The 15,323-nt window shown below is 38.5% G+C and overlaps 1 protein-coding gene across 1 annotated transcript in view; it reads left to right on the top strand.

Annotated features, from left to right (window-relative positions):
* MAP3K5 (mitogen-activated protein kinase kinase kinase 5) overlaps positions 1–15,323 on the top strand; it is a 174,906-nt gene that overhangs the window by 66,340 nt on the left and 93,243 nt on the right. Inside the window, exons 5-9 of the mRNA XM_015572060.1 lie at positions 4,174–4,197; positions 9,817–10,010; positions 10,804–10,972; positions 12,461–12,567; positions 14,092–14,262. Coding sequence (XP_015427546.1) covers positions 4,174–4,197; positions 9,817–10,010; positions 10,804–10,972; positions 12,461–12,567; positions 14,092–14,262 — 665 coding nt within the window. The remainder of the gene's footprint in view (positions 1–4,173; positions 4,198–9,816; positions 10,011–10,803; positions 10,973–12,460; positions 12,568–14,091; positions 14,263–15,323) is intronic.

Below are 15,323 nucleotides of genomic sequence, written 5' to 3' on the forward strand. Positions count from 1 at the left end.
CCTCCCACCCTAAAAGGGGTGTGACCAGCCTGGAAACAGCCATCAGCCCCTCACCCAGGCTGGCCAAACCTCCATGGGGTGAGGGTCCCCACTAGGGGGGTCTTGACTAGCCTGCAAACAGCCATCAGCCCCTCACCCAGGCTGGCCAGGCACCCCAGTGGGACCCCTACCCTCATCCGAGACACACTTCAGGGCAAACCAGCAGGTCCCCGCCCATGCACCAGGCCTCTGTCCTATATAGTAAAAGGGTAATATGCAAATTGACCCTAACAGCAGAACGACTGGGAATGACTGGTCACTATGACACACACTGACCACCAGGGGGCAGATGCTCAATGCAGGAGCTTTCCCTTGGTAGTCAGTGTGCTCCCACTGGGGGAGCTCTGCTCAGCCACAAGCCAGGCTGAAGGCTGCCAGTACAGCAGTTTTGGGGGGAGCCTCTCCCGCTTCCTCAGCAGCATTAAGGATGTTTGACTGCAGCTTAGGCCTGCTCCTTACTTGTAAGTGGACATCCCCTGAGGGCTGCTGGGCTGCCAGAGGGATGTCTGACTGCCAGCTTGGGCTTGATCCCCCAGGGAGTGGGCCTAAGCCAGCAGGTGGACATTCTCTGAGGGGTCCCATACTGCAAGAGGGCATAGGCCGGGCTGAGGAACCGCCCCCCCCGACCCAGTGCACAAATTTTTGTGCACCAGGCCTCTAGTTTTATAATAATAGTTTGTTCAGAGACCTGTGCATGTATGTGTGTGTGCATGTGGGCTTGATTGTGTGCACACAATAGCTGCTTGTGAAGCACCTGTGAGAAAAACCTCTTTCAACCTTCCCCCACAATGTCTCTCATCTGTCTCTTGATTTCCACTCCCTTGACACCACCATTGCCCAAGGCCTTATTGTGAGGCCCCTGGACTTTTGCAATTGTTTCCTAAATACATTTTCCCTCCTATACTAATACAACCACCTAGTTAATATTTTTAAAACATTAACAACGTTTACCTTTTATTTGTCTTTCTTGGGTAATACATTCACCTGGATAATACATTTAAAAATTCTAAAGTGCAAAAGAAGGTGTGGTATAGGGGAAATCACTCTCCTTCCTTGTCCTTCAGCCAGCCAGCTCCCCTCTTCAATGGAAACATCTGTTTGTTATTAGTTTCTTGACTTCCTTCCATAGATACTTTATGATTGTACACCTTAGAATTTTCTTTTTCTCCCTTTTATACATAAATAGGAGCATAGAGTAAAAATCATTCTAGCCCTGGCCAGTGTGCTCAGTGGTTAGAGCGTGGACCCACCAAAAGGTTGTGGGTGTGATTCCGGTCAAGGACACCTACCTAGGTTGTAAGCTTGTGTGAGAGGCAACCAATTAATGTGTCTCTCTCACATCAATGTTTCTCCCTCTTTTCCTCCCGGCTCCCCCTTCTCCCCCCTTCCTCCCTTTCACTCTCCCTAAAAATCAATGAAAGAAATATCCTTGGGTGAGGATTAAAAGAAACCACCATTCTGTACTTTGCACTTTCATCACTTAGCAGTGTATCTTGGAGATCTTTCCATATCACTACATAAAGAACTTCCTCATTCTTTGTTTGGCTGCATTGAAGTTCATTGTGTGGCAATATCATAGTTGATTTAACCAGTTTCTAGTTGATAGACATTTATTTTGTTCCCAACCTTTGCAGTTAGAGAAGTATTCCCTGTGTGTTGAAACTTCATTATGTATATGGCTCAGCTTAAAAAACACTTTGATTGCCCAATGCCCACAGAACAGAGTACTATATTTTGGCATTCAAAATCCTCTTCAATGACTTTCTAATCTTATTATTTGTACTTTCCAAAATGAACTGTCTGCTTTAGTCTAATAATTACATTTAAGACCTTTTTCAAATGCTTCTTTAATTTTCTCTTCTGTACTTCCCCAAATGAACTGTCTTCTTTAGTCAGTGATATTTGTTCTTCCCTACATGGGCCTTTGCTGTTCTTAGTCCTCTAGCTTGGATCCTCACCTCCCGGCCTTGCCTTGGGAAGTTGTGTCTGTTCTTGTTGGCTAATCTTGAGTTCTACCCTCTCTGCTGATCTTCTCAATCCTTAGTAACATCTTCTTTCTCTTAGAAACCCCAGTCATTGATGTATATGCTCTTTAGCACAGTGATGGCGAACCTATGACACGCGAACTCATTTTTTTGGGTTGATTTTTCTTTGTTAAACGGCATTTAAATATATAAAATAAATACCAAAAATATAAATCTTTGTTTTACTATGGTTGCAAATATCAAAACTTTCTGTATGTGACACGGCACCAGAGTTAAGTTAGGGTTTTTCAAGATGCTGACATGCCGAGCTCAAAAGGTTCGCCATCATTGAGCATGTGTGTGTACACATGCATGTGCATCTAGGCTTATGATATTTCCTTTTAAATGTGTACATGTCCTTTTTATCAGCAAGATTGTGAAGTATTGAAGGTATTTTAGTTATATGTATTTTATGGCTCTCAAAATTACCCAGCACAATTCCTTTCTTTATAGATTTTTGTTTACTTATCTGTTATCCTTAAACATTCAAAAGTCTTACATCCTGCTGTAAGCCAAAGTCCTCATTGGTTTCCCTTGCTGTGTTGATCCTGGGATTAAGAATGATGGCTAGTCCCCTGAGTTTTGTATGGCTCTTCTCTCACCTGCTACAGCTGGCTTCTCTTCTTTTAAATATATATATATATATTTCAAAGAGGAAGGGAGAGGGAGAGAGAGATAGAAACATCAATGATGAGATAGAATCATTGACTGGCTGCCTCCTACATGTCCCCTACTGGGGATTGAGCCCACAACCTGGGCACGTGGCCTTGACCAGAATCGAACCTGGGACCCTTCAGTCCACAGGGCGATGCTCTATCCACTGAGCCAAACCAGCTAGAGCCTGGCACCTCTTCTTAGCCACCCTTGAGGCTTCACAAATGTCTTACATTTCCTGTTTCCATGACAACATGCATACCTCCTTTTCCAATAAACTGTTCTATTTCTTTTTTCTAAATTATGATTCTTCACCCTCAGTGAAGCCTTTATACTAGCCGTGGGCAAACTACAGCCCGCGGGCCGGATCCAGCCTGTTTGAAATGAATAAAACTATTGAAAAAAAAGACCGTACCCTTTTATGTAATGATGTTTACTTTGAATTTATATTAGTTCACACAAACAGTCCATCCATGCTTTTGTTCCGGCCCTCCGGTCCAGTTTAAGAACCCATTGTGGCCCTCAAGTCAAAAAGTTGGCCCACCCCTGCTTTATACCATAGGGTTTTCTAGATTCTCCTCCATGTTTCCAGTCACTTTAACATCTAGGAATAATAATGATGATAGTTAGCTTTATCAAGAGCTTTCTGCCCTAGATGGTTTGGCTCATTGGATAGAGCGTCGGCTTGGGGACTAAAGGGCCCCAGGTTCGATTCCAGTCAAGGGCATATACCTTGGTTGCAGGCATATCCCCAATAGGGGGTGTGCAGGAGGCAGCTAATCAATGCTTCTCTCTCATTGATGTTTCTAACTCTATCCCTTTCCCTTCCTCTCTGTAAAAAATCAATAAACTATATTAAAAAAAAAAAGAGCTTTCTATGCACCAGGTACATTATTTGCCTGATCTCATTCCTCACAACCTAAAAGACAGGGATACTGCCCGTAACATGTTTATTGCCTTTTGTTTCTTGTTGAATAGCACATGATCATATTTATGACTATTTATTGACAGATGGCCTTATTATCTATGTGTGGATTGGCCCATTTTGATAAGTGGCCAATGCCCTTTATTTCCAGCTGCCCTGGAGGCAGCATGCTGCTTGGTCTCCTCCCAGGGCATGAGTGAGGTTGTACTTATTTAGGGAAAACAAACTCATTTTAACAGTTTCCAAAAAGATCATGACTGGTAAAATAATTCTACATGCACGTATTCTGCCAAAATGATTTTTAGATTATTCAGTTTGGGGATTTTACACATTTGTGCTGTTTTTTGTGCCATCCCGACTCTGCTCTGTCAGATTGTAAACTTCTCAGATGCAAAGACTTACTCTACACTCCCTGAAATCTCTAATTGCTAATAAAATTGTTAATACAAAATTTCCCATAAAGTATGGTTCAGTTAATTAATTGAATTAATTAGTTTTGTATTGACTTCTTTACTTTTTTTTCCCCCCCAGGAAATCATTTGCCAGAAGAATACTGTGAGTATTTTACTTAACTCTTCTAGAAACTTTATCTTTTCTTTTCCATCAGCTAATTTATTATTTTCATCTCCACAACATTTTAACTTCTATCTCTTTAGAGTTTCTGATATATCCATATAAATATGACTATTTTATCTAAATATTCCTTTATAGTAAGATTTCATTTATAATATTGGGAGGTTATACTGATACCTGCTTTTTTAAAGTACATAATTACATTTTCGAAAATATTTGCAAAATATATCCAATTTTATAGAATTATAAATGACACTAAAGCAGCATATATATACACACAGATACATGCATGTGTATGCATGTATGTATATATATCTACACATATATAATATAAGCTATATATACAAATTATAGATATACATATAAATATATACACATATATAGATATATTTATATATGCATAATTCTATCTAATGTATCATCTATTTATCAATAGAGATTGATTTAAGTTCTTAAGTCTTGTATCTGTTTTTGAGATAACACTACAAAACTCCTACCTTCCACACAGAATTAAATAAAAGTTAAACAGTGATAGAAATAAATTTAAAAAATGTTTAAATGCCTGAAGAAAAAGAATATACGGGTGAGTCACCTGTTATACCAATGGTTGCATTTTTCATTTTGGAAAGTAAGTCAGTGTTTGAAAACTTTAAAGAATATATCTCTGCAACTTAGAGTAGAAATAATATACTACAAATATTTGCATGATTCAGTTTAAGATGATAACATTAAAAGTACAATTGATAGCTTTTTCCTTAGATCAGAAATGTAAAAGCTTATGTTTAAGATTTTACCAGGTCAGAGACTCATTGCAGCATAAATAATGTTGCCTCTGCATTCAACAGGAAATGAACAATTATTGCTTCATGCATCAATTCAGTGTAACAGATTTCATTAAACAAATATTGATTGAGCATGTACCATGTGCAAAGCTTCGGGCTGGTGCCACAGGGATTCACAAAGGAGGTTGAAAGTGACAACCACCATATTTCATAGCTGTTCTGTGAGACAACAAATGAGAAGTGCCAGAGTCTACTTAGGGGATAAAGCCAGTAAACAAATAAGCAAGCAAACCAATTAGAAAATTAACATAAGGCAACATGCTACAGAGTGGGTGACCATTACATCAAGTAGTCATGGGAGGTCTTTCAGAGGAGGTAGCAAGTGCTACCTGAGACCTGCATGGTAGGTTTGGATGTGTGGAGAAGACCAAAGACTGCACATGATGACCAAGTTGCCATTGATTTGAGTAAGCTGCTGTTTAGGTGCTGGCTGTCCTTATCCAAAGTGGAGTATTTTGAGCATGTATTTCAATATGTTTGAATGCTGAGGGCATTTCTTCCCAGAAACTTAATTCATTTGCCACACATGCTCATGTTCATTTTTATGGTTTTTTTTTAAATTAAATACAGAATTGGTGTTATTTTAATTAAAACAGTGAAGATAATTAGAATAAGACTAGATTTTGAGCTGTGGGTTTTTATAGCCATGGAAACAAGCATGGGCCCAGGGGATTGGCATTGCTATTTTATAACCATGCCTTAGTGTTTTGAAATTTGAGGAAATATGGTCTTTCTCCTTTTAAAAGCAGTTTAAATATTGTAGAATTAGTATCTTCTTAATAAAAGGCATTTTTTGCACCTGAGACATCTGTTCTTGATCACACAGTGGTTGGTTTGTGTATTTTTTTAATCCTCACCTGAGGATATGCTTTTATTGATTTGAGAGAGAGTGGAAGAGAGAGAGAGAGAGAGAGAGAGAGAGAGAGAGAGAGAGAGGGAGTTTGTGGGTTACCTCCCGTATGTGCCCTGATTGAGGATCGTAGCTGCAACCTAGGTATGTACCCTGACTGGGAATCGAACCTGTAATCCTTTGTTGTACAGGACAGTGCTCCAACCAACTGAGCCACCTGGCCAGGGCACACAGTAGTTGTTATTTTGTTTTGGATTATTAGTGACTTCACACTCTGGGGTTGGTAACAATCTTGTAAACAGAAATTGCAGTAATAATATTTCTAAGTTGTATGTGAGCCCACTTGGGAAATAAATGTTTCCATATTATTTTGAAAAAGTGCTTTCCTCAGCAGTTTATATATTTTTTAAAATAACACAACATCCCACAACCAACCCCCACACTTTTTCCCCACTGCACCCTTAGTAATATGCCTGTGCCTCCTGAGCCTCCTCAGCCTCTCCTGTTTTTAACATCAACAATGGGAAATTGGAAAAAAAATTATTGCTTCAGAAACATAGGCAATAAAGTGCAGCGAGGCCAAGAACTTAGAAAAACCTTAGCATGCAGGGTACTGTGAACATGAATTCTGAAGCCTTATTTTTTGGGTCTTGAAGAAGACAATTTCAGGAATTGATTTTTCTCTGCTGTTTGCATGACTCCCTTTTGTCTTTCTTTGTCCCTACACTGCTCAGCACACACCCGGACATCTGATAGTCATTCTCTCCCAGAATTCCTTTTGCACAGATGTGTTATTCCCCAATGCCCAGTATTGCAACAACAGTGTGTTTGATTTCATGTCTTATACACAAATGCACATGGTATTAAGGCTCCTGAGGATACAGAACTTGATCCATCAGCAGAAGAATAATATTCTGAAACTCTAATATCACTTTTCTAGTTCATTGTCTTCCCATCTTTTTTCCCCTACTTTTGTGACTTAGAAGATTCAGAGCATTTTCTGTGGTGATTTTGGCATAGTGCTTATCTAACACAGAAGCATCTGCTTCTGTTGCTCTTTTATAACCTAGTCATAGTTTAAGCTTTGGAAGCTTTGGAAAGCAGCCTCTTACTGTATGTGCCTTTCCTTTCTGCCTGGGCAGTGGCTTGGCTAAAAGGATTACATCGGTGGACATGCTATGGAATCTTGGCAACATTTTAAAGCAGGATATGTGGATTTCCTCTCTTTCTGACTGGTCTTCCAATTACTGTTCCACGAAGGAGAGCTTGGGCAAGGAACACCTTTGTGTTCTTGATTTCAAAATCAAACGTCAACCTCTGGAAGTTCTTCTCATACTTTAAATGGAAGCCAGGTTTCTGCTTCATTACCCTACATACACGCAGTGCCTCAAAGAATAAAATGTTCATAAATAATTAAGCCTGGCCACTAGGGCATTTGGCACTTCTTGTCTGTTTGCGATGTGACAGTAACTTGGCGCATGCAGGGTTCACGGAAGGTGACCTGAGGCAAAGGGTTGGTGTGCCAGCATGTAAAGGACACTGGGGAGGGTGCCCAGCCCTCTAGTGATAATGGCAAGCCCTCTGGAGAAAGAGTCCCTGGCTGGCGTCCCACACACAGCACAGACCAGCTGTGACCTCTCAAAGCCTTACCTGTTTCCTCACCTGGAAAACGGAGACAGTGGCAGCTTCTTCAGTGGTGTTGTGAACTATGACCGTTCATTCCCTGGCACATGCAAGTGGGAAATGAATGTTTGTTCTCATTAGTTTATTCCTGAGGGTCAGAGCAGTGATGTTTTGTTCTCTGTAATGCTGATGTGGCTGGGAACTCCCTGTGCTCCCTGGGATAGCGTTAAATAGAGTTTTCCACATACTCATTCTAATGTTCAGTCCTTTCTTTTTAGAGGTCTCCCCCAGGTTTGTATTTTTGCTTGAAACTCTTTTATGTTCCAATCGTGTATTTCTAACTTTCTTTTGGATATTTTCTCTTTGGGTATCCTGCTCCCCTGAAATCCTAACCTCTCTAAAAGTGAACATTTCACCCTTCCAAATCAAACCTCAGCTTCTTTGAAATATATACAGAGAGACTTCAGAGAGGAAGGGAGAGGGAAAGATAGAAGCATCAATGTGGAGAGATAACTATTGATCAGCTGCCTCCTCCATGCCCCACACTGGGGATTGAGCCTGCAACCTGGGCATGTGCACTGACTGGGAATCAAACCATGACCTCCTGGTTCACAGGTTGATGTTCAACTACTGAGCCACTCCGGTTGGGCCAAACCTCAGCTTCGTGACCTTCTTCCCATATACTAACTGGAGGTCAGGTTCTGTTTGATTAATTGCCTAATATATAACAAGTACTCATAAGTACTTAAGTCTGGTTCTGCTTTCTGAGTTCTTACTTACTGTGGAGCCGCCTTTGGCTCCTTCTTCCCCTCTCTCAATCTCTGTAACCAGTTGGCAGGTCTAGATAATTCTTTCTTTTTGACATTGAGGACATGTGTCCATTGCTATTGCTGCCAGTCTGGTCATGCTTTGTCGCTTCCTACATAATTTTCTGCCTAGACCAGCCGTGGGCAAACTATGGCCCATGGGCCGGATCCGGCCCATTTGAAATGAATAAAACTAAAAAAAAAAAGAAGACTGTATCCTTTTATGTAATGGTGTTTACTTTGAATTTATATTAGTTCACACAAACACTCCATCCATGCTTTTGTTCCGGCCCTCCAGTCCAGTTTAAGAACCCATTGTGGCCCTCGAGTCAAAAAGTTTGCCCACCTCTGGCCTAGACTGTCAGAATGCACTGCCTTGATGGTGTTTTCTTTCCTGCTCTGAATCCTCCATGATTCTCCCTGCCCAGCATATGTAATTTAAAATCCTCAGCTTTGCCTTCACTCTCCTTCCCTGAGCCCGAAGCTCTGGTCAGACTTGCTTATCACCCAGGGGTGCCCAGTGTGACTTTGCCTTTCCTCTTCCCACCTCCGCTTTTGTTTGCACTAGTGTTCCCTCACTTGGCGCCATCGGGAACCGAGAAGAGATTAGGATGAGTGAGTGGAGAGCCGCATGGGCTGGCATTAGAGAAAGGCAGAATTTGGATAGTCAGGCCTTTGTACTACAGTGATATGTTTTCTCTTCACCTCAGGAGCACGGGAGAGGGCTTTAAACAGCTGAGGGAAGTGATCTGATATGGGCTGTAAAAGGATCACTTTGGCGGCTGGGTAGGCAATAGATTGAGGGCAGGAGTGGAAGCAGGGAGACTGGTTCAGGCCGGTATGTTAGTGGCACTGATGGTCTGTAGTGCTGGTGAGAAGATGGAGGGGAATGGACAAATGTGAGATATATTTTAGAGGTAGAATAGATAGGATTTTGATAGGATGTCGGAGTTAAAGGATGGAAGCATCAAGGATAACTTTTACATCTCTAGTTTTAGAAACTGGGAGACTAATGGAGCCATGACTGAGACACAGCGGCCTGGAGGGGAGTAGCTTAGTTCTGTCACATTAGCAGCCCTTAAATGTTAGTTCTTATTATTTCCCTGTATTTGCGTTGTATCTCTCTGATTAACATTTTAAGTTCCCTGAAGGCAGAAGGCCGTGTTTTAAATTACACTGTTTTTCCTATAACATATATCATATGCCTCAGCCCTGAGAGATGGTGAATATTTAAATTCATTGATAGAAACTGTGCCATACTGTTTTTTGAATCATCTGTAAGTCCTCATTACTTGAAGTAAGCAATTAAAGAAATTGGAGGAAATTTCCATTTTCATAGGTCATAAATAAAAAATGAGGCTTTTCTCTTTCCTGTCACATTCAGAATTATTATTTAAAATGCTCACTTAAGTAAGGCTTGGGTTACGCTAGTGTGGAGTCTACAGGCTGGCTCACCGCCTCCTGGTGCCTCCCTCCACAGATGTGCACTGGGAATTACACGTTCGTCCCGTACATGGTGACTCCGCACAACAAGGTCTACTGCTGTGACTGTAGCTTCATGAAGGGGTTGTCAGAACTCATGCAGTCCAACTTCGAGCTGCTTCTGGGACCCATCTGCTTACCTCTTGTGGATCGTTTCATTCAACTTCTGAACGTGGCACAAGCTGGCTCCAGGTAAGTTTAATAAATGAAGTGTTAGTCTACTTATTTGTGCATGTGATGAGATGTTTCTTAGATATAGTACACAGCAGCCAGTGTGTATTATACAGTTTTCTTTATATAAGAAAACTGTATAATATCCTCTAGTGAATAAAATAGATACCCCGTAGTCGACATGTTGCTTTTTATTCACTTATTCACAGACTAACTTGAAATCAGAAATATAAAGGACTGCTGTGTTATACTGATAGTAGAGAGAAAAATAAATTTAAAGTGGAGAAACATTATCCTAGTAAATGTCCAGGGACTTTTATTTTAAGATCAAGAACTCTGCAAAAATTGCTGAGAGCATTATTATATTTTATTTAAATATAATATTATATGGCTTCTTATTTATTTTTATTTAAGGGTAATTTATATTGTTAAATGATGATGCTGAGTCAGAAAGTAAAGGTAATATTATGTTCAAATCATAGGCACACCTTAATTTATTTAGAATATTTATACTCAAAACCATAAAATTAAAAATAAAGTTTGGGCATTTTAAATGGTTCATTACAAGTTCTTGGGAAATTCATTAACATAGGATATCTACCTTTAATTCTTCCTGAAGCAAGGCAGAGTGTCAATAGAAATATAGGACTTCCAGATTTCTTAATAATGCTACTTATATGAGGTGTTCATTCTGTGCATCTCAATGAATTGAAAGCTACCAATGATGCAAATGCCATTCTTTTCCATATGACATTATTACTTTTCATTGAAATTCTTTCTAGTATTAAGTCTTTGACATGTGTTTTCCCATTAGCCAGTATTTCCGGGAATCTATACTCAATGATATCAGGAAAGCTCGTGATTTATACACTGGCAAAGAACTGGCAGCTGAATTGGCAAGAATTCGGCAGCGATTAGATAATATCGAAGTCTTGACAGCAGATATTGTCATAAATCTGTTACTTTCCTACAGAGATATACAGGTAAGAAGATGCTTAAAATCTTTTCCATGTAGTACTAGTATATTGGAAATATATGGGAGTATCAACATCAAATTTCAGTTTTCTATGTCATTCATGTTAGTATATGTAATTTTTTATTGACTCTTGTATGCTTTCTGTCCCAAGATTTTATGATGAACGAGATAGATTCATATGAGTAACAGTTAGTGATTATGAAAAGACTTGTATTATAAAGGTCTTTTTCCTCCAGAGGGACTTAAAGACAAATCTGCAAGCATAGCTAACCCAGGGACAATCTGTTCTATTACCTGCCAGTCAATAAGTAAAAGCTTTGTTTTGGCAAATAGCCAAAATTTTGAGAGTTTTTTTAGACATATCTTTATTGAAATTATGTTGCTTGAAATAGATAGCCAGAAGGAAGAAATATGCAATTGATTAATTTAAAAAATAACTTTATTTTTAATTTTTTAATTACTGTTGACATATAATATGTTTTAGCTACACAACATAATGATCAGACATTTTGATAACTTACAATGTGATCACCCCACATAGTTATCACAATATTGTTCATTATGTTCCCTATGCTGTACTTTTACATCCCTGTAAAAAGAACTTTTAAAATATATAATATAAAACACACTCACATTCCCTACTATTTTATTGACATGTCTTGGAATTGTAAAAATATGGTAAATAGAATGAAACTTTCTCTGAGTTGGAGATTTGCCATTAGATTTTTACAGTAAAATTTAAGTGAGTTCTGGTTTCTTATTTTCAGTCTTTCAAGCCTAAGTTAAGAACAGCAGAGATTCGTTCATGTGGAGAAGTGTGGCACTTAGGATCCTATGGCTAGAGTAGCTTATTCATGTTGAAATGAAGTTGTTTTGCCCTAACCAGTTTGGCTCAGTGAATAGAGCATTGGCCTGCGGACTGAAGGGTCCCAGGTTCGATTCCAGTCAAGGGCATGTACCTTGGTTGCGGGCACATCCCCCGTAGGAGATGTGCAGGAGGCAGCTGAATGATGTTTCTAACTCTCTGTCCCTCTCCCTTCCTCTCTGTAAAAATCAGTAAAATATAGTTTTTAAAAAAGAAAGAAATGAAGTTGTTTTGTTGATGATAACAGAAGTTCAATCAGTTGCTCCATGTTCTTGATATTTTGGAAATTATTTTTCTGAAAGTAATTGATAGGACACTGCATGCCAGGAATCTGGCCCCATGGAGAGGTACAACCATATTAAGTCAGTATAGCATTATCATGCTAGATGGTTTATTGTTTTGCTGGTTAGATGTGGTAACTGTACTTCCAGTGTTTTAATCTATATAATCAAAACCCTTATTTTTTTTTAAAGTTTCTTCTTGGTTGTACCTTTTTCAAAGTATTCCTTGGATTTTAGTTCTGTTTTTGATGCCCTACTCAGATTAAGATATCTGGTTGTCAAAAAGCATATCATTGTCAGAACTTTCTCCTACTGGTTTAATTCTATGCTGTTCTTTTCCTGTTTAAAGGAATATGATTCTATTGTGAAGCTGGTAGAGACTTTAGAGAAGCTGCCAACCTTTGATTTGGCCTCCCATCATCATGTGAAGTTTCATTATGCATTTGCACTGAATAGGTAAGAAGAAAAATTCCTGTTCACAATGTGCTAGCTTATTATTTTTTAACCTGTATATTCTTTCTAGGGTATATTTTTTTGCTTTAGCCCTGCATCCACTCCCTATAAGAATACAATATTAATATTTCCACTTCAACCATGTAAAATATAGGAAGCATGAATTTTTATTATTTTATGATTTTTTGTTAGTAATAAAAAAAGTCGCAATCTTTTAATAATAAAATCCTTAAAATTCTTCTCTGTCAAAGGTTATATCTGCTATTTACATGTTTTTAGAATTTTTTAAATTACAAGAATATGATATTACTTTAAGCAAACATACTCAATACCAAGTGGTTATCCACGCAAAAATTGACTAAAATAGGCCTGGCTGGCATGGCTCAGTGGGTGAGTGGCGACCTATGAACCAGGAGGTCATGGTTCAATTCTCGCTCAGGGCATGTGCTTGAGTTGCAGGCTTGATCCCCAATGTAGGGCATGCACGCGGCAACCGATCAATGATTCTCTCTCACCTTTGATGTTTCTGTCTCTCTTTCTCTCCCTTCCTCTCTGAAGTCAATAAAAATATATATATTTTTAAATTGACTAAAATAGGTTTAAGGGTAGTTATGTCTAGGTGAACATATTCTGAACCAGATAATATTTTCACTAGGACTGCTCTGAACACACCTAATTATAATCATAGATCATGTGTCCATGAATCTTCTAGGTCCAGGACTAATTCTGCTGCTTCTAGTCCTGCCTCTCTCCCTTCTGTCCCCATCATGGCACACAACATACATACTTGCTGTTTTAGAATGAGCTACACAAAGCAGCTTTTTAAATAATTGATTGGTCACACATAGAAATCAGGCAATCCTTGGGTTAAAGTTGACTTGTTGGTATTGTCTGTGAATTACTTTGCTCAGTGTTTTGGAGCAAAAGCCATTAAAACCTAAAGTCGGGGTTTTGTCCCTGTTTGGATTAGTTGACTCTGCTCCATTTGTGGCCACAAACTGCATTCCTAATCTCACTTCACCAGCTTGAACTTGCATATAGACTGCAGGGAAATTGGAAGGACTATGGATAGGTAAGAACAAACCATCACCGTTATCAGAAAAGCAATTCAAGGGAGATCCTTGTTAGAACCAGGAGACAAGCAGTAGGATTAAAAAACAGAAAGGGTTGGGACAGAGGCTTACAGAGGACTCTCAAAGTCTAATTGTTTTTATTCTGCCTAGTGTGAATAAATATATTAGAATTTTAAAAAGATAATTGTCCTACTTGGTTTGACTCAGTGGATAGAGTGTCGGCCTGCGGACTGAAGGGTCCCAGGTTCGATTCTGCTCAAGGGCACATGCCTAGGTTGTGGGCTCAATCCCCAGTGTGAGGCGTGCAAGAGGCAGTGAATCAATGATTCTCTCTCATCATCAATGTTTCTATCTCTCCCTCTCCCTTCCTCTCTGGAATCAATAAAAATATTTTTTTAAAAGATAATTGACCTAATCTGTATTGAAACAAGATGTTTTTCTCCCCCTACCTTAGGAGAAATCTCCCTGGAGATAGAGCAAAAGCTCTTGATATTATGATTCCCCTGGTGCAAAGTGAAGGGCAAGTTGCTTCAGATATGTATTGCCTAGTTGGTCGAATCTACAAAGACATGTTTTTGGACTCTAATTTCATGGACACTGAAAGTAGAGACAATGGAGCTTTTTGGTGAGTACGGAGGATAAGATGTTTGACAAATGTATGACATAAAAAATGTTTGCAAATTGAAGAGTTAAATTATTATTATCATTTAGATTATGTGTTATGAAATGTACCTTAGAATTTATAGCTTTAGTAACCAAGTTCGATGAAATTCATTTAATATGGCAGAGTAAATTGGGATACATTAGATGAAAAGATATTTTTAATATAATTTTAAAAAGATATTTTGTATGTAATATGACAGAAATATAAGTTTGTGGAAAATTTATAAAGGTTTATTAAAGACATGAAAGAAGAGCTGAATGAATGGGAAAATATACCATGTTTGTGGATGAGAAGACTTGATACTTTAAAGATGTAATAATCAAAAATAAATAAATAAATAAAGATGTCATTATCCTCAGCAGGCTTTTTATGTAATTTGACAAATTTATTCTAAAATTTATTTGAAAAATAAAGGACCAAAAATAGGCAAAGCAATTTTGGAGAACAACATGGAGGGACTTACTCTGCCAGATAACAAAACTTACTATGTAGATGTAATAGTAAAGACTACTGGAAAGGATGGATATTGTGAGTGAAAATATGAAGAATTATCAAAGATATATGTAAACTAGAAAAGAACCAAAGGAAAATTTTAGAACTAAAGTCAAAATTTCATCAGATGGGATCAATAGCAGGTAGGACACAATATAAGAGGATAAATAAATTTGAAAATGAATTATTAGAAAGCATCCAGATTCAAGCAGAGGAAAGAAAATAATTGAGAAGGAAATTAAATATCAGTGCCCTGTGGAATAGCGTTGAGCAGTGTAACATACTGTTGATTGGAATCTGAAGAGAGAAGAGAAGTGATATAACAGAAAAATTTTTTCAAAATTAATGGCCAAATATTATCCAAATCTGACAAAACAAACAAAACAGCCTATAGATCTAGGAAGCTGGGCAAAATCCAAGCAGGATAAATTCAAGGAAAAGCATCCTTTATCACATCATAGTAGAATTGCTGAGAAAATCAAAGAAAATATCATAAATACAACTTAGGTAAAAAGATACATTATATACAG

The sequence above is a fragment of the Myotis davidii genome, unplaced genomic scaffold, assembly GCF_000327345.1.
Source record: "Myotis davidii unplaced genomic scaffold, ASM32734v1 scaffold266, whole genome shotgun sequence".
In the NCBI taxonomy this organism is placed as follows: domain Eukaryota; kingdom Metazoa; phylum Chordata; class Mammalia; order Chiroptera; family Vespertilionidae; genus Myotis; species Myotis davidii.